General features: G+C 41.0%; 1 protein-coding gene across 4 annotated transcripts in view; it reads left to right on the top strand.

The window, feature by feature from the left end:
* Window positions 1-24,358, top strand: part of PLCB1 (phospholipase C beta 1) — a 367,244-nt gene that overhangs the window by 75,853 nt on the left and 267,033 nt on the right. For all 4 annotated transcript variants that reach the window (XM_065738851.1, XM_065738058.1, XM_065740515.1 and 1 more), the window contains exon 3: window positions 22,523-22,591. In XM_065738851.1, coding sequence (XP_065594923.1) covers window positions 22,523-22,591 — 69 coding nt within the window. The remainder of the gene's footprint in view (window positions 1-22,522; window positions 22,592-24,358) is intronic.

Raw genomic sequence — 24,358 nt, 5'->3', positions numbered from 1 at the left:
AGAAATAAAAACAATACAGATGTCTTTAAGAGTGAGGAAAAACTGGGGAGGGAGGAAGCTGCTAAAAGTTGGTGGAAAGATTTATTTATCAGGAGTGGTTGAACTACCATTGGAATAGCGAAAAGTCAAAAGTTAAGTGGTTGTGTTTTAATTCTCAGCTTATATGCAATTGGCTGTGATTAAGTAAGCATCACCGTAATTTGTGTTCTAAAGTGTAGGGGCTGTCTTGCAGCATGTTTTTGTTGGACCTAGCCAGAAACAGCACTGAGTGCTGCATGGATTTCCAGGCACTGCTGTGATGCAAATAAGAATCACGTCCATCCTTGCAACTTTTCCTGACAAGCGTTTTGGTCTGAGCCATTTCTCTTTCCTGCCTGTTATTGGGCAGTTAGTATGTAAACCTACTTGCAGTTATGCAGTATAAAAACAAAAGAAAAGAAATTCAGAAATGTTTATCTTTAGAGGTACTACCACTTGCTGCCCTGGAAGGGTGGCTTTGAACACAGGAGTTCTTTGTTGGAGTCAGAATCCACACTCCATTTTTGTCTTAAATGAAAACAGTTCATGTATGTGTTAAGATTCCTTGTTTCAAGCATTTGTGTGTTTTTCTAAATTTATACTTGAAACCAACCATGTTGATTCTGCTCAGAAAAAAGAGGGCCTCTACTTTAAAAAATAAAATACTGTATTTTATTTATATTTGTGATGTGAACATTGATTTATGAAAGTGCAAGAATGTGCTATGCTTAAATTCCTTCAAGTATCCTACGTAAGCACGTTACTTTGTCAATACATTAAGTTTTTCAGATCATGTTTAAAAATACTTCATACAGTTAATATAATGCTGAAAAAGGCAGAATAAGGATAACTACTGACATAAGGCATTCCCATACTGAATTGCCCTCATGGATGTACATTCTTTTGCCTTGACTTGATTTTGCTCTTTTTTGATGTGGCAAGATAGTCCTTAAATTCTTCAGAAAATGATGGATGTCTTTGGTGAGGCAGAGTGAATGAAGGCTTTTGCATTCTAGTGTTATAAAAGTAGATTCAGCCTCATTAAGATGAATGGGAAGACTCCCATTGATTTCAGTGGAGTTGATTCAGGCTCATATCCTCAATTTAATGAAAAACATTATCCACATGACTCTCATTAACTCTGTTTGCAAAACAGACAGCAAGATATGACTCCAGATTTCTTCCGAGACATACTATGATGATGATGATTATCTTGTAGAGCAGACAAATGCATGTTGTGTTTAGAAGAGGATCATTTACTGCCTGAATTTTGTCATGTGCTTTTTTCACATTACACCTGTTCTCCTCTTAAAGAATAATTTACTCACTGAATGCACTGGGGGGAGGGAGGGGGGGGTAATTTCATTCCTTTTTGTTGTTTCTTGAGTTTAAGCTATTGATTTGGTCACAGGTTCAGGTGGGAATATGTTAGTGTGACCACAAGTTTGTGGCTTGCAGTGTCACCCTGGCAGGTGGCTGTGCTGCCTGTGCTGAGGTAAAAGGCAAGTGGATCACCTCTTGAATTTTATGTTTAACATTTTCTTATGAGAATGCTGACCAGTGTGTGCTTTTGGGAAAGCTACTGTAGTACTTCATTGTGATTTTTGTTTAGCAGTAGGAAATGTCATTTCCTTGCACTTTTTTTTTAACCTTGTAAATTCATTAAAATAATTGTGAATCATAATAGGGAGGCAAGATGCCAAGGCACAACCATCTAACAGAAAGGAAACTAAATTTGGATGGGCAATGTGAAAAACCTACTCCCATTGAAATCAGCGGTGAAATTCCCATTGATGTGTCAGAGGCACTGTTATTTTACTGCAGATGTTGGTAAGTTCTGTGAAGTTGCATTTGCAGCCTTAAGCCTCTTTGTGTTTGGTTTTTCATTACAAGGCCCAATTTCTGCAGCAGGCAGATTTGTATTTGTGAGAAGGAAACTTCTAAGAAGTTAAAAAACAAACAAAGGAAATAACAGAGAAGCTGAAATGTGTTGTTTTAAAATCATGTAATGCATAAGCATGTTTGAAAACCGCCTTAATATCAGTGGACACAAATATAAAGTGTCATGCAGAAAGAGCCCTGGTTGTGCATTTATTGATGGTGGTAGGAGAGAATACCCTGAAATGCTATTTTCTTCCAGCTAATTAAAATGACAGTTTAATTGAGAATTTAAACTAAATAATACATAAAGGTATATACTAACTTTACGTTACTGAGGTCTAATTAGAAATAGATTAAAAACAAATTCAGTATCTTTGAAGACAGCAGGTTCAACCAACACTGTAGGTCTGCTGACTTCAGGCTCTGCAGATGTGTGCAGTCCCACTGTATTTTTGCTAATGAATCTTTCAATTGTCACAATTTATTTCTGCAAAGGGAGGAAATATGATATATGTTGTGTCCCTGCTTCTTAGTTTGAAGTGATTGCCAAACAGTCTTTTCAAAGGTAATATATTTTAAGAAACTTCATGTTTGTTTATTTTTAAGTTGATTTCTTCTTTTCTTTTTTTGTTTTGAGTCTTGTGTGTGCATGAGGAGGATCAAGCTTGATGGGCTAAAAGGAGGCAGCTTATTTATTTATTTATTTTTTACCATGAAAAGAAACATTTTCTTCTTCTGCCATGTAGCTAAAGGATAAGCTGTTAAATGCTAGGGTAAGTTGAAGCTGGCAGTCTGTAACATGCACCACTGGCTCAAAGTAACCAAATGAATTTGTTCATGTATTGTTTTATACTTATGTGAAATTTAAAATTAGCCCCTGAATTATTTTGGTTTGCCTGGTCAGAAGAAGGCAAATGTGAATCCCTTCCCCCTCAGAATTCACGTACAGCTGCATGTACTCATTTGCTTTATGTACTACGAACAAAGTCAGATGCTGACAGCAGGAGATATGTGAGGAAATAAGCGCTAATTCTGCAAAAAATAGGAAGTAAATGATCTTGTTTAGAGAAGCAGAAAGGAGAACATAGGGTTATTTATCTTCTCATAGGAAATATTCAATCAGTGTTAAAAAAAGGATGTCTCTCTAAGACTTAATTAAAAAAAATCTGCTCTCTATCTTCTGTCTCATTTCTAAGTCAGTATTCTGAAATAAAGTTCTTTGGCTTTGGAGCAAGAAGAGCGAGCCCCTGACACTGTGTAGAACCTGTAGGAGCAATGCTTTTCTTCCCAGGGAGGTGTTTGCACCTTTCCTGACACCAGTTGGTGTGGTAGAATCTTGATGTATCCTCCCTCCTGAAATCAAGATGATGTGGGGCTGAAATCCTGAAAGCCCATTCACTCACATCCCCCTGCCATGGGCAGTGCTGCCACCCACCAGATCAGGCTGCTCAAGACCCCATCCAGTCTAGCTTCAAACACCTCCAAGGATGTGGCATCCGCAGCTTCTCTGAGCAACCTGATGAACCTGAGCACTTCATTTTGGTCAGAGTGAGTTTCCCGAGCCTGTTTTAGCAGTACAGTGAGTTTGTTTGAGGGAAGGAGACTGTTTCCATAAAGGGTCATTTGTGAAACCCTAGCCTTGCACACACAAACCCAGCACCAGGTCTGTGCACTTAAAATTGCTGGCAGACATTATTGTGGCGTATCCAGTGTCACAAGTGCTTGCCAGCAAATCTGTTTTGCTGTTCTAACTGCTTTAAAATGAAACCGAATCTCAAAGCATCCCATACAAATGGAGACTCTACAGCTGCTTAAGGGTCTTCTCTGAAGATAACAAAACCATCACCCAACAACAGTGCCGCTGCTCCAAGCCTCTGAAGTCAACAGAGGCAAAGCAGATGCTGCAAGATCTGTTTGTGGAGGTCTGGCACTTGAATTCAGGCACCTGTCACTGGGAACGTAGCCACTGTAGGTCTGGCCACTTACCCTGTACATCCCAGGAATGGGAACATAAAAAGAGGGAGATGAAACCACAGGAAGGGAATGGCAGATGAATGTAAGCAGGAGCTCCAGATTGCACAATGTGATGCTGTGAGTGCCCACACGTAGTCAGCACAGTTATTGTGCTTCAAGGAGTGCCAGTCTGTAACTTTCAACAAATGTCTGGTTTTTAAATTTCTGTATAATCTTTTGAGGATTTCAGTAGCTTGCCCACGTACAGAATGGTGGAGTGGTAAGTTTTAAAGTCTGGAAATAGATGAAATACATGCTTAGCATTGAACTTATTTTTAACATTACCTTACTATAGCTTCTATTGCTTAAAAGGAGAGTGGGCCCCTTAATCCTGCTGCTGATTTTAGAGCAGTTTTTAAGAAACACCTGAAGTAGTAGATAAATTAAACATTCTTCTTTCTGATGGTGCACACTCAGCATCTTATAATGTATGGGTAGTGTGCTTGGGAAAGGAACCTGTGGCAAACAGTTAATAGCAACTTCTGGCTCTCTGTTTAATGAATATGTGGTCCAATGTGTTGGCTGCATAGCTCTGTAAGTTCAAAAATATGGGACTCTATCTGGGACTTGATACTTTTCTCGCTGCTGTTCTTGCAGATTGAGGAAACTTCTGCTTGGCTGCTGCCTAGGACTGATGCCTTTCACCTAGCATCAGGAAGGTTGGACAGAGGCTGATGCCTTCATCTGTGCTCAGATAGAGTCATACAATCATTAGGGTTGGGAAAGACCACTAAGATAATCTAGTCTAAGTGCTAATCCATCACCGCCCACTAACCCACCCAGTGCTGGCTCAGGGTGCAGGCCCAGTTCTTAGTGCTTCCCATGCCATCAGCTCACGAGTGTTCATGGAGGAGAAAAGTGTGGGTTTCCTCTGGCTATCAGACATATTGTGAGGAAAAAGTGACACTTACTTCACTGCAACAACCATTTTGTAAATATGGGACTAGCCTGGAACAGACAAGCAGTGGCTTTGCTGGGAGCTGGCAAGTCTGGGGAGGCAATGCTAACAAAGATAACTGTTGGAAGGGTGGGAGGGAGGTAAATCAGATGGGTGCTCTGCTGGTGGAGGGGCAGCTCCTGTCTTCAGTGAGTGCTGGGTGGGAATGGAGCCTTCTTGGCTGTTAATGCTCCTTCAGCATTTCCTATCTGCAACAAACTGCAAGTATTTTACTACTATTTTTCTTTCTAAACCATATCCAGAGCTGTCTTAATTACAAAGTGCAAAAATTAAACTGAGGGATTAGCAATCCATGTGGGACAGTGACCCTGCCCACAGCAAGTGGATACGAAACAGGGAGTGGATGTGGTGACTGGATTCCTTAGAAACAGGATCTATTTTTATCTTCAGCAAACCCTCTGCTTTATGAGCAAAAACCCTGCAGTTTTATAAGAATGAACTGCAGTGTTCAGTGGGTGTGAGGCAGATAGCCCTTGGCTTGAGCATCTGTGGGTAAGGGGTATGCAGGGATGGCCAGCACTGGGTGCCAGCCCAACCCCTCTGCAGATCTGCGGGAGCTGAGTGTGCCACCCAGGAACCTGGCTTGGAGGGGTACATGGTAAGGCTGCCATTGGTTTCAGCCCCCTTAAAGTCATCACCAAAAGCACTGAATCACAGATGGGGTCTGATGGCTCAGCAGCCCAACGAGGCCCGGATCAAATGCTCCTCTCCAGATAGTGTGAATTTTTATTCCCTGCTAGAGTAGGATGGAGACCAGCAGGCTACCTCACCTGCAGAAGTAGGACAGTGACTGCTGGGTGCTCCTGTCCTGGCTTTGCAGTGTAACTGGCAGCCTGGAGCATGTGGCAGCTTCTTCCCGAGGTGACTATGAGCTGTCCTGGCTGCCTGGAGCAGTCACACAGCTTGACTGAGCAGCACAGTGGCCTGCTTCTACTGGGGCTGGAGCAGCTTCTTAGCTGTGTTGTCAGTGGCATGCTGAGATGAGGTCACGTACATTTTTTGTCTCCTGTTGAAGTTAGGCAGCAAGGAACACACTGGCTTTACCTGTCAATCTCTGTATAGCACTCTGCTAGTTAGCCTGTTCCCGCACCTGCCACAGTTTTCCCCAGTTTTGATTCTTGTAATTCCTGCAGAAACACTGTACTGAATTCCTCAGCCGCTCTTGGTTGCCTATCAGCCCTAAAATTGTTCTTGTGATGGTGTGCATCTCTACAGTTTTTTATTCAAGGGGTGTGAAAACCAGACAGTATCTGACCTTTCAGAAAGGATGTGCAAAGAATAAGAAAAAAAAGGTATTATAATAGGGTTAAAAACTTGTCCTTTGGTTTTGGTTAGAGGTACAGTTCAGAACAGAATGCGCGTGGTTGTACTGCAGTTAGTGAAAAGTGAAATGATGGTTCTGAAGCCAACCAAAAAAGGTCTGCCGCCATTCATTTACAGTACTTTCATTGCTGTGCTGGCTTGGAGATGGATGTTCAGAGTGCAGCTTTGCCGAAGTTCCTCTGTCCTTCAAGAGTTATAGAAGGATACGTAAGTCATACCAGCTCATTTCACAAAGGAATTATTTTTGGCTGTCTTCCTCCATTAGCACTACCAGTGCTTATACAATTTATTCCAGTGGGAGCTGTGCAACTCCCACACTCAGTGCATTTGCAAATTCCAGCCTAAAGCTTGCTGTTATCATGGCTAGAAGATGCTTGCAAAAAGGAGTATGGCATGAGTGAAAGCAAGGAAGATGTGTTGAGACGTGATTACTTGCAGAGAGCCCTGAAAGCATGAGCAGTTGGATTTTGTGTTGTGTCATGTGTTGGACAGGGAAACTGTTTTGGCTTTTTTCCTTCTCTTCTTCTTTACCTTTCTGTACAGAATTCTTTGTCTGTCCCAGGAGCGAAAGAGAGAAGCAGAGGTGTAGCTGGTCAGTAAACCACAACTTGTCCAACATGTCCTCAGCTAACATAAGGGGAAGTTCAGGGCCTGGGGTGGTGATACAGCTTTCTCACATGCATGATTATGGCAGCTTATTACAGGCTGAGATGATGAGGAGGATGGACTCCCCCAAGCCCCCTCCCCACACATATGCATAGAGAAGAGGGTTTCCTTGCTCCTGAGGTCTGAGAGGTTATTTGCAACATCTCTACTTAGACCATAGGCATACAGGTCTCTGATGTGTTTTTTTTCTGAGCAGGAAGTGTGGTGTCAGTTCTGTGCTGCACAGTGATAGAAGAAGGATTTCTCAAGTGCAGGTCCAGGTAACTATCTGTCGCTGTTGATTAGCTTCATTGTAAAAGTAGTAAACATTGGATGCTGAGTTACTGAGGGAAACATGAAAAAAGAATTACGAGCTACAGAGGAGTTTTTCAGTGCTAACTTGCTGTGCACTTTTTTGTTTATAGAGATAGGCTGCAGCAGTGCTGCTAGAAATGGAAATTCATACTAGCTAGTATTATTTTTCTCCTGTATCTTGCATTTCCATCACTTAGTAAATGAGCTTTTAATAATTATGTGCTGAAGACCTATCTGGGCTTGACGATTAGACTGAGGCACTGCTGTAGAAGCAAACAAACAAGAAAACAACAACAACAAAAAAAGCATAATCATTAATAACAGACAGGATCTGCCATAACCTGCAATAAAGAAATCTTGCCTCAAGTCTTATTCCTGGCATATAGATTAAAAAAAAATAAAAATCCAGCAGTGTTCAGTATAAATTGAGCTGCCACGAGTCGTTGTTTATCAGCTAGACCTTTTATTCGTGTTTCTCTTGCTGGAGCTCATCCTGCTCCCAAAGGTAGAGACAAATTTCTGTAAGCATGCAACCACCACGTGCCTCAGCCAGCACTTCTGCGTGCAGTAGAAGTCCTGGCTGCCTAACACAGAAATGCTAAGAGTGCAGTGTAGAGATCCAAGCTATTACTTGCTATTAATCCTTTGGCTGAAAACCACTGCTCTGGTTTTACTGACCGTTGAACTGGGCTTGTAGGTTACCCAGAAGATTGCCACCCACATAAGCAGTAAGGACAGGATCTCTGCAGAGATCCAGAGCTTGTCTCTGGCAAATTCTGCCATACCTCATATGGGGAATGCTTCCCACTTTGTGCCTGTGTAGACCAACAGCCAGCCCTCTTTGGCGACAAATAGAGCCCCAAGCTCTGAGTGTGGCTGCTGGGGCTGAGCTGAGAGTGGTGATCTGGCAGCTCTCTTGGGAAGCAATCTCATTATTCCTCAGAGAGGAGCCTGCCTCCAGCCTCTGCTCAGACTCATGCTGGAGTTGCAGGAGAACGAAGCGTGGAGGAGTCTCACTGACAGTGCAGGTGATGCTGTGAATTAAGGTGATAATCTGCAGAGGAAGAGTTCAATTGTTTGTGTCAGTCCTTGGAGAATAAGTGTGAAATTACAAATGAAGATTGCGGTCTGATTTATATATGTAATTTCTGTAATGTATTTCTGTGGTGCTGTAGAGCTAATTATACATGACTCTATGCTGTTGCAAACTTTTAAAACATGTATTTTAGTGCTCTTGAGGAAGCCAGTGCCAAGTTTAGTAGGCTATACTGAATTATTGACCTAACAAATTATAACTGTGGCCTGCTGTATGGTATTGACATTGCAGATTGTAATGTCATCTTTAGAAGTCATTACAGAATTTAATTTGGGGCATGTTGAACTTTGAGATTTACATTGGGTGGGATACTGGTTCTGTAATGCATGAGACACGTGTTAAGCTGTGTGTATAGCAGGCAACTGTTTAAATGTTTTTTGTCAAAGCCCTAGTAACTACCTAGTAAAGTCAAGTCAACCTTTTTTTATCTCCTGCTAAGGGAGTAGTACATGGAGATGTCTAAAGGCTTACTGGGAGTGGCACTTAATGCCCTGTGCAGTGCAGCATCTGTTGTGAGGTGGACTTCCCTTGCCAGCTCTGCTGCTGGTGTGCAGAGTATGCACTGCTGTGTTATGGGTCACTCAGGAGGAACTGCTACCTCAGTTACTGAGGTCAGAGCATCATCTTGGGCGGCTGCTCGATGCGACAATGTGTTGAGACCGTCGTGAGGAAGAGCTCCATGTTCTGGGGGAATGATAGGAGAATTTCTGTAACCAGAATAAATGGTAATTCTCTGGCTCTTTTTCCAAAGTTTCTCTTTTAAATCCATTCAGGAAGTCTAAGTCTTTCCTGTCGCTTCATACTTAGTGGCATTTTGTTAGCCTCAGTCTGATGGAACAGGAAAACCCTTTTGGACTAAAATGAATCTGACAGTAGAGGATGTTAAGTAATGCACTCTACATTGTTTTGTCCTTTATTGAGAGTTATTGTTAGGGAGAAGACGTGCAGATTCCTGTCCCTGTAGAGTGAATAGAGACCAAACCAAAACAAAGAAATGCCTCTCGTATTTCTGAGAGGAACAGAGTTGATGTAGCCAGCCTACAGTTTTATTTAACTCTGACTTTTAGAATGGGGAAAGTTTTCTGTCCATATACTGTCAGCAGAGCTAGAACGGTGTTACATTATTTAGGCTTTTGCTGGATAGTAGATCATTCATAATCTTCTCAGAATGAGAGGTGAGGAATTATTTATGAAATGATCAAATGTAGATACTATATCCAGGGAGGTAAAAAAAAAAAAAAAAAAAAAAAAAAAAACACCTAGATTGCTTGATTAATTTGGTGATGGTTAGCTGCTCTGCTCAAATATTTATAGGATTTTTCCGAAGCGCAAACAAATTAGTTTAAGCTAACACAAATATTTAAAATAATGAAAAATAAAAAAATACCACTCCTGTTGGTTTTAAAACAGTTCTGTGGTTTTGAACATTGAATTTCCCAAGCACCTTAGGGCCTGTGTGCCTACTTTGGTGCCATAATGCACAGGGATATACTTATTTGTATAAAATCATCTGCTGAGTTCTGCCATCTTGGGAATGTACTTGTTCAAGAAATTAATCTTGTGTTTAATCTGGGTTGATAGTGTAACTTAATGTGTTTTGCTGCTGCAGTAATTGGCTAAGGTTTGATTATTCATAAGGATGGCTGCAATTGTAGCTTCAAGGCTTATTTCATAGAAAACCCCAGCTCCTTCAGCTTTTTAATTGACCACGTTATTCTGTTCTTACTTAATTGAGGTGGTAAATAATCCCCTTGAAGAAACTGAGACCACTGAGAGAGATTAAACCTCTACCAACATGAATAAAAACTTGAAGGGAAAGATAAGCACTATTAAAAATTAAAAAGCCCTTTAGTATTGAAATAGGTAAATTCTGATGTGTACTGGCATGCAAAGCCGGATTTTCAAATTAATTAATTTGTTTCTGCACATTTTTGTGAATGGAAAATCATATTTGCTTTAGGAAAAGAAGCAGACATGCCATTTCATCTTTGTTCATCTGCAGCACAAGAGCTGTTGGAATGCAGATCAGTGCCTTGAGTCAATTTTGGAAGATCTTTAGAATTTATAATCCAGAATGAAAAAGTAGTAGTTCTTGAATGTCATATATCTGCATGGTGGATTTTTTTTATTTTTGTTATAAAAGAGACAGGTTTCATAGCAGGAATACGAAATGTCCTGGAGTCTATTTTACGTGATTTGCTCTATTACTGTCTGAAAACAACAAGAAACAATCCTAGAATTGTGCTGGAAGCACTGAAATCTATATCATGTTTTGATTGCTTTTTATTCAGCACATTGGATGGTTTCTTGAAGCTTCATCCCAGAAGTGAGCAGCTTCCTACATTACTCCAAAATCAACAGCATTGTTCTGACAGGATTGTACCCGAGCTATATACCACACTTGGTGCTATGTAAAACAATGCAGCCCACTTTCACATTGCGTGGCTGCAGTTCAGTGTGTCAGCTGGTGCCAGCAGAGGGTCGTGGCCAAAATGGCTTTTCTTAGGTTTGGCTTTATGCTATGAATTGCTCTGTAAGAGCCCTACAATGAAAATGAGATGCACGAACTTCTGTAATGCCAGCTATCAGCTTCATTATTAATAAATTAATAGTTAATTAAATAACTTCATCCATAATGGAAAAAAACTCTCCTATGGCAGCATGGATTTGGATTTCCTTAGTCCCTTCATTATTACCATAAAGCATGGTTCAGTGGGTCCAAAAACAGTGGTACTGAAAAGCAACTGTTTCATGTACCCAATGATTGTCATTGTTTCTGCACGTTTTGAAGTAAAATACATTCATTTCAGTCACCTGTGACGAGTCTGTGAGAACCCTTGTTGGTTTGTCTCAAGTGATTCATTTGAAAGACCCTGCAAGAAGTAAGGGAGAGTAGCAAAAAGTGGCCTGAATTTAGTATAGCGTGCACAGTGGTACCTTGGGAAAGATCATGAGAACCATGAGAGTCCGTCTGTTTTAATTGGGTATTCTTCACTGAATAGATGCAAAGTTCAGGAAAGGAGTGTCTAAAATCTGTTGTCCTTCAACATTAACATGCTTCGTGTTTAAATCTTGTCATTTCTGTACATAAATTAGGTCTTCTGAGTAACATTTTATAAATAAATAATTGTCACCAAACAGAACTCTGAACATCCCAGTTGTCACTGTAAAGCTGCAGGAGCTGGCTGCAGCATCAGTCTGACCTTCTAGCAAGTTCCTGTTTATTTGCTCTCTCCCTGGCCACGAGTCTTCTAGCTGGCACAGCTGTCAGATGGTTTCTTATTCTGAGTGTCTTCTGTGATCGTCCCTCCTGTCCCAATTTGTGGCCAGCCTCATTGGCTTTTATGGGAGGGATTTTCAAGGGTGACCAAGCTCCAGTTAAAAGCTTATCACTAAAATGCCTGATGTAAGGGGTATGTGGATCAGAATCACAGTAGGTGACCAGTAACGTAAGCTTCTACCACACAGTGATCTCATTGTTTTTCAAAATACTATTTTTATTGTTATTATTATTTGGAAAAGAATATGCTTGCTGATTTTCCTTATGTTTACTTTCCATAACTTTGAAAGTTTCTTTGAAAATGTCAACAGAAATAGCTGTTTCTCAATCCACGTAATTACTGAAAGAAGCATCAATTTTCTAAGTCTGCCAGGCTTTTTTTTCCCCTCTAACTAGCATGCTTTTACCCATTAATAGAGCTTTTTAGAGTTATTCCAGAGTCAGCCCTGCCTGCTTTGAAAGACACACTGCTTCCTACACACAATTTTTAAAACTAATTTTATTACACATGAAATTTCATTTAAAAAGAACTGACTAAAAAGACATCAGATATGTTGAGAGATTACTTAGGCTGCAAAGTCAACCACTTAGAGGTTAGGAAATGCTAGAAAAAACTGTTTCCTTATGCATTTTGAGAATAAGAATATGAACAAGTATTCTCCACTTTTTTTTTATTTACATGCAGATTGAAAACTTCTGGTGGGTGATTTTGTCCAGACAAGGCTGTATTTTCACAGGTCTAGTAGAAACAGATATAATTTGTTTGGCTGTGTTAAAATCCACAGGTATTGCTGCAAGCAGGAAGGCATTAGATCATCCCATGCGTAAGAAGAAGTTGATATTTTTGAGTGAGTGTAGAATGTATTTTGGAAGCAGTTTTGTCTCACATTTATCTTCTTTGCAGAGATATGTCTTAGTTCAGAAATTGCAACTTCATTAGAGGAAATTGGTGAAATTACCTTTTCTGCTACTTGAAGAATCAAAACAAGTAGCAATCCCCAACCCAGGCAATCATCCAGCATGGTTAATTTAATTTTGAATGTTTAAAGTTGGGCAAAGAAAGAAAGAGCTGACATCTACGTCTCTTAATGGAGAGGGCTGGCCAACTGTGCACAGTGCTGCAGACTGTGAGAGAGGAGCAGATTTAAGCCAGTCTGCGTGGTGTGAAATGTGTAGGTTGTGCCCATAGGAGTTGCCCTTGTGATGCTTCTAAATGCAGTGATCAGGAATTGTATTGCATGTTTTAGTGGCTTGGGTGTCTCAGAGGCATTGTTGCACAGATCCATAAATGGTTGGGGTCCTAATTTGCTGAAATTGTCTATTGGCCCTTCGGTACTTTTTCCAGGATGTGTTCTGGTCACCTTCAAGAAGACAGACTGCCTCTTGAAAAGCCACCAAATATTAGCATGCTGCTGCAGGAGGAGAAGTACTTATGGTAATTATGCTCTAGAGAATGAAACTTGGAATGCTTGTAGAGGAGAGAACAGAAGATTGCACTAAAACTACCTGCTAAATAAGGAAACAGCATTAGAAGCAGAGCGAGCTTGCTGCTTTGCAGTTAACTCTACATACTGAAAGAAAGTATAAACAGGAAAGAGCAGACAGTGCCCTTGGAGGAGATAAAAATGGCTTTTTTGTGTGCGTGCTGTCAACAAGTGGAGACGACTCCTGGATCCCTAAACCTTGTAACAGCCGCTGGATTGCTAAATTGAGGCTCTGAGATACGTACAGAATTAGGGGTGCTCTGCAGCACAGCAGCAGAACACTGAGCACAGCCAGCTGTTGGCACTGGGGAGACTGGAGTCAGTCCCTTTTGAGAAAAGGGCATTCTTAAGTTTAAATCAAAGAAAGACCTGATCATGCATGTGTCTTATGTGTCACCAGGTCTATGGCTGAACTATGCTCATTCTGTGTGTCTGTTCATGCTTCAAGCAGCTGGCTCTCACAGGACAGAGCAGTTGATAATTAAGGCTTGAGCGTGGTGTAGGGCAGAATATTTTGGGAAACGTGGCTTGGCAAGAGCTCAAGGTCTTCAGACAAGTTGCTGTTCACTTCATCTTTTTTGTTTGTGGAATGAACCGCATTTCCTCATTCAGTGTAAGTTCTGGTTTTAAGTTCATCTGCCAAGACTAGAAGAATTTTAGACATACGCATGCAAATACGTTAATAGAAACAATTCCCAGGTGTATCTAGAGATTTATTAAAAAATAAAAATTAGGCTTTCAGATAAGTAGGAGATGAATGTAAATTAAATCTTTAGAGGTGCACCCACCAATTCTAATCTGGGGGCATGCAAGAATAATAACGATTACCATTTGTATAAAATAAACTAGGAAGAAATTTTTTACTCCAGTCTAATTAATTGACTCACTAATAAATATTGAACAAATAAGTATGTCCTGAACTACTTATATTCACAAGGTAAGGAGCAAGCCGAGGGAGCAAGGAAAATGAAAATGAGACAACAGCAGGTGAAGTGCTGTAGGCTACAGGAGAATGGAGTGAGCGTTCTCTGACAAGGAGAATTGTTTGTGTGCTCTTGCAGTGTGGGGAGGACATCCTGCCTTCCTACTGTTAATGTACTTCACCCTCCTCTAGAGGAACAAAGTATCAAGGATTCAGCCTAGAAATCTTTTCTGTGTGTGTTCAACTTTCCTTGTTTATTTATGATGTTGACAGAGCCTGAAACTATTGGTCTCCTTTGGGATGAACCTCCTCTGAAACTGCTGGTGTGTCAAGACATACTGAGTAGCCCACTTTTGAACTAGTATGTAACAAATTATTCCCTTATCTGTCTCTTGGGACTTTATAAACAAAACTGTTCATGGGTTGGTATGGTGAGAAGTTAAGGACTTAGCTGTAAATGAATCTTGTTTTAGATGTATAGATTAGGATTTTCTGGATCCTGTTTAGTGCATGTGTTTTCACATTCTGAAAAATGTCAGGCTCCATTTTAAAAAGTGATTTTTGCTTTCAATAGCTACAGGAAAATAGTCATAAATATTGCCTGTAATTATTATTAATAGGGAGCGTATATAGCTCCATTATTTTCTTTTAGACTGAGTAACTCCTTTTTGTCTCTACTGGTGCTAGAATACACATATTAACAGGTGAAAATGGTACTGCTTTTAGCTTTCGTTCCTGCACGGAAGCCAAGCTCTTATACTTTCCTGGATTCAGAGCATACTCCCAGCTCTCTGCTCCCATGTGAAGCCCTCTCCTTACCTCCTGCACATTACCTCTGAGGATTGGAGGATGCTGTGTCAATTCTGACTTACGTAATTCATCAAAATTCGGGCAAGCTTCAAAGTTTTGTGTGCCAAGAAAGAAATTATCAGCTTAGTTAGATATGATCTGGCTGGCAAGCTCATACGTCTTTCATTTTTGTGTTTTACCTCCATGTCATTATGCTCCTTTGGTCATACAATCTAAAGCTTTGCCTATAAGGCTATAGTGTCTACAGCTGCATAGGTCATAGCTCCTCCTTTCCATTTTCTGAGATGTTTTAGTTTTTTTCCAGACTTAAGGTATATGCAAAACCAGGATTTTTTGTTTAAAAATGCAATGAGGTTTTCATCCTGTAATAGAAAATATGTTGACAAAACCAGTGGGGAGAGAACTTGGCAATGTCCTCTTTCAGCTCTAAGTCTCCAAAACCAAACCTTCTCCACAAATACATTAAGTGCCTTTATTTACAAAGGTTAATTCATGACTTCTCAGCTGTTATTGTTAGTGTCTGAAGCATCGTGTTCTAGCTGTAGTCTCCTGTTGGAAGCTAGCCTAAATTACAGGTTTTTCAGTTAAGTAATGCGTTGCCAGTGCCCAAGCTGGACGAACTGGCAGGAGATGCACATTGTACTGCTGAACAGATCTCAGTTGCTGACCCCTTTGCCTTTTCAGTTGGTAATCCTTCTGCCTCATTCCCCCATAGAAGTTGCAGGTATGTGCATAGGGCAAGTATTGATACCTTGAAACTGTGTACTGTGCAGGAAGCAGAGCAATTCTGAGTTCCTAATCTCTCACTTTTGTTAAATTTAAATGTATCAGAAATATTTATTACTTTAATATAAGGAAGCCAAAAGCTTTGGGCTATTAACACTAATTAAAAGTGCAGTCTGTAAACTCCTCCACAAAGAAAAAGCTAGCCAGAAAGAAAACCATTCCAGAACAGTGCAGCTCTGCCAAAACCGCCCTCATCTGATGAAGTCTCTTCTAAAAACGTATATCCAAACCCATAAATATGTTGGCATTATTTTAGATGCATCAATCTAATGCGGCATAAATAGAACGTTACTTCCATAGCAGAAGTTCAGTGGATTTGCTCTTGCTTTGTCTTGGGGAAATCTCACCACTCTGCAAGCAGTTTCCCTGAGCAGCAGTTGGGGCTCTGCCCATGGGTGTGAGCAGGGAGGGAACCCCCTGCTGCAGATCTGTGCTCTATGGGGAGCTCAGCTGAAAATAACATGCTTTGCTTGCTTCAAAAGCAGAGCCGTAGTGCTAGTCCTTAGAATCATTTATCCCTTGTCAGCATGTAGTCAGGACGCAAGAACATCGCTCCCAAAATGTGATATGGTCCGTTCTAGGATGGCGTTTAATCATTATAATCACACATGATTGTGACTTTTCATTTGAAACTAGAAGCTTTTTAATAGAAATGCTGCTTTTTTATCTGCTGCTTAAAACTTCAATTCAGTGTACTTTTCATTGTGACTCTAAAGCTAAAAATTGCCAGGTTATTCTCAGTTATGTGAATAAAAATCAGTCAAGTATCATTATGAAGGCTGCCTACAATATGCTTTTGTATTTTCTTTGCAAGCAGATCCTCCCCCGGCTCTTTCCTTTCTTGAATGCTGGCCGCACCTCGTCAGTTTCCTCTCTCCTCCTGTGGTTATTCATTTGTGTGAATGCTGAGAGCAGCTCTCTGAGAACAAGTTCAGCTGAAGCAAACTGATCCCAGTCCTCAGAGGTGCTGGTGTACATGCAACACTGCTTTCAGCTGCCCAAAAAGGAAGGATTTGGGTGAGAAACACCCAGTTGCAAGCACCAAGGGCACTTGCGTTGCGCTGAGTGTGGGAGAACCGCTCTTGTGGGTGCTGGGCAGTTTGCTGTGATGAAGGGAGGTGGGGAATCTTTACTGCTGTGCTCTCTTCTGCTTCCTGACAATTTCTTCAGCCGTAAGAGTTTTAAAAACTGTGCCAGTTTCTAGACTGGTTAGGCACTGTCTTCAGATCCAAGTAAAAGAAGTTTTCATTAATGAAACAGTGAAAAGCTGTGTGAATAGGTATAGAAGACTTGTTTTGCTCTCATTATTGAAAGGGTACTTAGCATGAAAATTCCTTCTCATTTTTTTTCCCTAATAGTCCAGTGCTTCAAATAAATGGTAGACTGTTTTTCCTGCACTAGAAAATGTTGCTGTTTCTAAGTCTGCAGGGATACACTGAGAGACTGAGCATTATTAAGACAGCAAGAACTTTTCAATTGGTCTCACTCTTCTGCAGGAGGACCGCAAGGGACTTGCAGTAGGGATGTTGTGTAACTTGGCATGTGAGGTAGGACCTGCAAGCGCAGAGACCTTGCAAGGCATTTGAAGCGATCGAAATACTAGTTCTGGCCTTGCAGAGGCTGAGGACATTCAGCCATTTTTGAGTTAGGAGCAGGTGATGGGCACCAAGATAAAGCCTACCTCAGGTTGAAGCATGCAGATGGAATGACTGCTTTCCACCCCCAAAGAAAACTTTTTTTCAATAAAATAAAATAAAAATTCCAGTCCCTGTACAACCCCTTGAAACTGGTTCCCTGAGGGAGATCATCCACCATGTGGTTGCAGCTGACTGTAGTTGTACGTTGCTTTCCTCTTTGTCTGTGGAAGAAAATAGATTGCAGTAGCTGCTTTGTATCTCTGTGGAGAGCATCACGTATGAGGAGCTGGAAGAGGTCTGGTGGCTCTGGGCCAGGTGGGTGAGTTAGAGCATTAATATAATGCTTTCCAGTGGCTCATAAAAAAAGCTAAGTAGGAAGGGAATTAAGTACTTTGAAGTTGTGAAGGGCAACTTTATGCAGACAAGGAGAGATTGTCAGGCAGTGATTTACTGTTTACTGTTGATGCCTGATAGCTGAGTTGTGTATTGGCAGGCAGAAGCATGGAGGTAGGTTTCTGAGGGCCTGTCTCTCTTGAGGAAGAAACAGCTTACAAACTGTGCAACAGCACTTCCAGGAAAAGACAGCACTACCTTAGCTCAGCTCCAATTAATGTCACGGACAGACTTGCTATTTGATCTTGTAGCTATCAATGCTAGCTTCTTTTTGGTCTTTAAAAGATGAAAGATTCCCTTTGGTATAAGGAAACAGGTTGCTGTGTTTCACTTAATTCTTAATGATAATTGGGAAAATATATATATATTTAACAGGAGGACTATATACACCTCTGAAATCAGCTTTTCTAATTAGTGCAAAATATTCTTTCCAATGTGGAGAATTTCAGTCCTGAAGTAATATGAGTGTGGCTGATTTATAAGCACATTGTCAAGCGTCTGAAACTTGAATGAGGTTTATTCTATAAATAGTTGTAAATTACTGAGTTTGTCTACATATGTAGTTCAAATGTGGAGGGCCAGATATTTATTTTGCATAGCTTGTAACTGTTCCAAATCTCATTCAAACCTTGACCTCAATATTTTCTTTCTACCACGTTGTAAGAAAATTATAGTCGCTCGTGTTTTTATTTTAAATAGCACTTCAAAAATGTAGAAAAAAAATAAAGCTAAGGTAGAATAGAATTTTTTTCTCATTCAAAAAATCTTTACTGTTTCCATGTGCATACAATGTTTAATATAGCGAGATGGAACCCCTCTATATTAAAGAAACATTTCATTGTGATTAACTGTTCCCAACAGAAAATGCTGTTTAAGTGTCCTTGGCAAGTCTCTTGCAACAAAGCGCTGATTTCTCTTGAAAACTTTTGCCGGATGTTGCCATGGAGAAGTATTAAGTGGTGCTTGTTTATGAAGTGGTCTTAGTTTTTCAAAGTTTATTTTGCCAGGACTGTGTAATTCCAACTTTGAATGCAGAGCGTCATTGTGTCATTTATTAGATAGACTGGTAATATTCAGTAGAGTTGTTTAAGCTTTCAGGCGCATGTCATCTTCAGATTTCAACCTGGAAGCAGCATATTTCAATACTGTACAGAAATTACATTTTCAGATGTGAATTAACTGAACATCAATTAGATTGTACCCCTGCCCTGCAATGCCTGTGGCAGCAGAGCAGCGTAAAGTGAACCAGTGGTGTCGCAGCGGAGGAAACATGAAAATGGAGATTGGGCAAGTGCAATGCACGTTCAACCAAAGGGAGCACTCTGAGCAAAGTGGAATTATTTTTGTTCAGGGTATAAGTGAAGTAATTAGATATCTACTCTACCCCGTGCAGCTGTTGCAATGCACACCCACTTTTGCTATGTCTCCTTGACATAGTTTTTGTGTAATTCTGTAGGGCACTTGATCGCGCTCTCAGGCTTCCGTGCCGTCAAGGGCCATTTAGCAGAGCTCTCCAGCAAGGTCAGTGAGGAATCCTGCTTGGTAGCTGGCTCTACGTCACCAGCAAGTTCCCAAGATACGGTGATTCACTCGACATCATTCTGGGCAGTTTAAAATAGGAGTGGGCCAGATCCTCTGCTGCTACAAATTGGTGTGTTACTATATTAAATTCGGACGGGCCTAATTATAAGTGCTTAAGCAGTCACTGAGGGTTGCACAATCTATTGCTTTTGTTGTGTGTGTGCTCACCCATAAAAGTGAGGTTGCACAACCAAGCCCTATATGAATACGTCTGTCTCAGCTGCTAATTGAAAACAAACGGAGTAGGATTAATAATTCACTTCTCAGGAATTTCTGTATCATAAATTATGAGGGAGATCTACCATTTGCATTAGGAAACATTATTCTGTTGCAAGATGAATAAGTCCCAATGGCAGTGACTGGAGGTAGCTAAACAGGGAGAAATTGGACTTGTGCAGGATTTTGTTTTTCTCAGTTGCTATGGCTTTCATGCCTCCTGCAGCACAGAAAGCACTTTCCAAGCCAGCACAGAGGAATTTGGTAGCAAAACTACTGTTGACAATGAGCAGAGGAGGGCACGGACTGTTCTGCTGCACAGGAAATGGGGTACTTTTCTGTCTGATACCTGTGTGTATTTTCTCTTTAAAGTCTGTCCATGTTTTGTAATGGGCATAGGAAATTGTCCTTTTTGTCTTTAGGGAGGAAGTTACATTCTGTCTTCTTAATTAGTTGGTTGGAAGATGAAAGCAAGTGCTCAGGGGGCGGAGGATTCCTGAAGGTTTGGAATTTTTGAACCAAGGAACTTCTAAGAAAAGGCACATTATGAATTCTGATTTATCCAGGCCTTGCTGAATGCTGCCATCAGAGACAATTACATTGATCCATATCCTGCTCCCATCTACTTAGATGCTGTGCTCTATGCTCTAAAGTACCATGCTGCTAATTTTACATTTTTTTTTAAATACACTTACTGTATTACTATATACAAGACCATTCCTTTTGGATATCTGATGGTGACTGAGACCTTGGACTTTGTTTTCTTGTGGCTTGTGTTCACTGCTTAGGAAATAGTCCTCAAAATTCAATGCTCTTGTCAAAGTAGAATATAAAGGAAGACGTGGGGCATTTTAAAATCTGCTCTGAGAGATAACAACAGAAGTAAATGCTCAGAGAGGCCAGAAGATGGATACTTGATCTGGCCTTCCTTGCAGCTATGCCAGCTAATGCTGTTTAAGCAGCCCCACAAAGCTTCCCTCTCTTTCTATAGCTGTCCATCACAGGTCTCAGGTCCAAGAACTGTTGTACCTTCCATAAGCAGGTGGGTGGGGTGCAACTGACTTGCAGGTAGGAGTCAAAACTGGAGCAACCTCTGCTGGAGCATCAGGTTGGGACCTTGCAGGCGTGCACAGCCCAAATGCTGCAGCCTAGAGTGGGTGATCAACTGCTGTAGTTCATCCTGCATTGTGTCATTCCCTTGCCTTGGGACAAACTTGAATGCAGCTCTTCCATAAGTCATGATTTTCAGTTCTGCCAATTTCTGAACGTCCTTCTGTATCTATCTATCTATGTATCTATAGTTTGTAGGCATTCCTGATGTGATTGTCTCCTTAACAGTGGGAGGTTATCTGTACTTCTGTGCTTGAAGGGCCTTTCTGCACTCAGGAGTATTGAGCTCTACCCTAAGCAGCTTGTGGCCATTGTGTGGAAGAAAGATAGTATAGAAGAGGAGTGTAGTTATGGAGTAAGACTAGGTTCAAAATGGGCATGAAATTTGGGTTCATGAAACACGAAGTGCTTCAACTGCATCAGGAATGCTGCAGTGCTGCAAATGTGAGAGGCTGCAGTGGTCAGAAGAGTGTTTGCATGCACACGCTGTGTGTACTGGTGTATTTGGGTGATTTCCTAAGGGAACCTATAAAATACTTCCATAAAGGAAAAAAACTGGTCATGGAACTTCACCTGGTACTATACAGGAGAGAACTGGGATGGAGGGGGGGAATGTTACGGATGTATAGTCACGTGGTAGAGCTCATGTCTTGTTAGACTGCAGAAGTCTTTGAGAGCTTTGCAGCAGTAGATCCTGTAAAATGAAAAAGAAATAAGGATACAAAGTAGTCCACAGCAAAATAATATGTCAGTGAGAAAATCTTTTTTCTTCCCTTTGGAATTAAAAAATGAAATGGTTCTGTTGGGCACAGAGATATCACATTCTCTGCACAGCATTTGCAATTACTGCTGGAAGACCGAAGCGCACTGAACTGGTATAGCTCTAATTGTAGCATGTTCCCAATCCCACTGATGTACATTTAAACTATATTTAGTATGTAATTGAGCTGTTCTAACATGGGCTATTAGTCCAAATACTAGTGTAAATGAGGCAGACAGTATTAAGATGTTCTTGAAGATTGTCAAGCAATGCCAAATAGATCAGATGGTCTTGCTGTGTCTTGCAAAATGGTTTGTAATACTGGGGAGAAACCAAACCTGTGTAACGTTGCATGGATGTACGTACCAGTGGGGAAATCACGTTCCTGTCTCCTTCATGCTTCCTGAATGCTCTGTGCCTACAAAAGTGGGGGCACTGAAATGAGAACTAGCATGGAACCATCAGAAACGGTTCTGCCATAAAGTGAGGCTGGGGGAGAAGCGGTGTTGGTGGAAGGGTCTAAGCTTTGTGTCCATCCTGAGGTGAGCACCCTGCTAAGCTGGTGTTGCTGTAGAGCAGGCCTGTCCTTCCTGTCCTTGGCCCTGTCCTTCCTGTGCTGCCAGGGTGATGCAGAGCTGATAAACCACTGGTAACAGGAGATGGCTCACAGTACACATGGGTAGGGAAGGACAGGAAAGTGCCAAACAGAAGCTGTTATTATGTGCCAGTTTTGTTCCAGATAAAGCATGTTTTGTATAACCTAGAACTGGAGAGCAGCAGACAGATGATGAAATGCTTGTCAGAAGTACGTGGTTTTTGTTAAGCACTGTAGAGTTCCTGGAACATGCTAGCATCTTGTCTGTAATGCTTACAGAGCTTAATATGGAGTTTTCAAAATATTCTTACGATAATACAGTAAGTTTTCTATTGCAGAGACAGGATTTTCTGTTTTATGGCATTTTTCACACTGTGACTAGCATCAAAAAACTGAAATTGTATGAAAATAAATATTCAGTTGCTGTACTTTTTATTATTCAGTGATCCAAGAAATAAGCTTGACTAATGTGGCTAATGTGTATTATGTGTATCGTAAAACATGCACGTATTTGAGGGAACTCAGTTATGTATATGAAGCATTGTGGTACTTATAGACTTAAGTCCAACACATATGCCTCAAAACTGTCTTCAGTTCGGGCAGTAGTCAGCATAGATGGGTGAACCCCTGATACAGAACATAGGGCATTGGGTTTTTTTTACTGATGTAATAATCATGTGTTGCAATTTTTTCTTCTAGGAGACAGAGCTGCTTGATATCAGTCTTGTCAAAGATGCCAGATGTGGAAAACATGCCAGAGCTCCCAAGGTAGGCATTTCTGCTGTGTGCTTACTTGTTGCACTGATTACTTAAGGAAAACAGAATGTGAATTATATGCTTGAATTTTTTTTATAAAACATTCCTTTAGATAATAAGAAATATTTTTGTCTTTGCTTCATTCGTCGTAGTTGCTGATGAGAAGTATTGTGGTGGTTGTGCTATTGTCACTGATGCTGTATTTAGAATGCTGATGGAAGCTGTGCTGGCAGTGAGCGAATAAAAATACTGGTTTGTTTGGCACTGTGGTTAAACTTACTCAAGTTCCTGACTTCCTGATGGCCAGGAGCTGGTTGTGGAGCTCTGCGTTGCATTTGATACTGCTTATTTTCTTTTTTTGTGTCTCTTGAGGACAGAAAAAGGGATTTTTTAATTTTTAAAGTGTTGTCAGAGAGGTCAGGATATCAGTTCCCTTAGGCCTTGTCTGATACACTGCATGGTCCTTTGCTGTCTTTAAAGACAGTAAGCTGTAGACATGTGTTCTCCGTGGTGTTTTCATTTGGACAGAAGCGGCACATGGAAAAAAAAAAAGAAAAACAACAGAGTGCATAGCTCTGGAAGCAAGAGTGTGCCTTGGGGCATCACAGGAATAAGGAGAAAAGCATATCTATGGAGTCCTGAAAGTATGGTCAACTTAGCTGCTGCTAAGCCTGTGAGATTGATGCAGTCCAAAGCAATGCTTCTCCTGCCTGCATCCCTGGGAGGAACATGGACAGCTCTGTGGGCTGCAGCTACACCTGAGCTTGCCACCGTGCTCCTTGCACCCAGCCCTGTGGGCTTCTCAGCATGTGAAGGACACCATTGCAGTGGGAGAGGTTGCTGCTTTGTGCCAGAATGTAACTGCAGTTCTCTCTGAACAGACTATGCACATTTGGTTTGTAGAGTAGTATTCCATGTAATGTTGGCAGCATTCTAAAGGCTGAGTTATAATTGAAATGCAGCAAAAGTACTTTATGACATCCACATTAATACCGAGTGAGTTCACCATGATTAATGGTTCTTTGATGAATAGCAATAAAGTATTAACAATGGCTAGAACATTATTTTAAAATGCTACCCGCTTTACAGAGGACATTCATGTTCTTCTAGCAAAATGTTTCTAGCTAAAATATATGCATAGCTATTGCCTCGGTGACTTTTATTTATTAGGTTATATAAAGGCTGTTTTTGTTGCCAATTTTATGGATTGACAGCGGTGGCATTAAATGAAAGGTATGAAAAAATCCTGACTTTTAAGGTGGTGAAATGTAGCACCTGTGTGAATGAGTTTGCTATTTGTCATGGATTTGTGTGTGGGCTGAATGGAAACAGCACCTGGGCTGTCCGTTGATAGGATTTTACAAGTGATGTGAAGCAAAACGCTCACTTGTGGGCCAGTTGTGCCTGTTTTGCTTTGAGCCATGTCGTGGGGCTCAGCAGAAGAGGGAGCATTCCAGCAGCCCTGTTTATGTCACATACACAGAGGACACAACTCATGCAGCAGTAGGAAGGCTTGGCCTTAAGTCAGGCACTAGCAGGTTGTGACTGCATGGAGGTTTCTAGTAATAACTCTGGTACAGTGGCTTACGTGAGCAGCCCTACATATGTGTGCCACTTGCCAAATTCCAGGTTTTAGGGTCTCATCCACATCTGTACTTTCAGATGGAGCAGCCCTGGCACTCAGGTGAGCATTAGTACTGAATGATGTTTCTGGATGATATCTGTATGGGAAAGCTACACTGTCTCCATGTAGCATACGAAGAGGCCGTTTACAATCTG

This window comes from Cyrtonyx montezumae, unplaced genomic scaffold (assembly GCF_038088225.1).
Source record: "Cyrtonyx montezumae isolate F1298 unplaced genomic scaffold, pur_monq_1.0 scaffold_0, whole genome shotgun sequence".
NCBI lineage: Eukaryota > Metazoa > Chordata > Aves > Galliformes > Odontophoridae > Cyrtonyx > Cyrtonyx montezumae.
The sequence above is the reverse complement of the archived record's forward strand: the minus strand, read 5'-3'. Positions and strand labels throughout refer to the sequence as shown.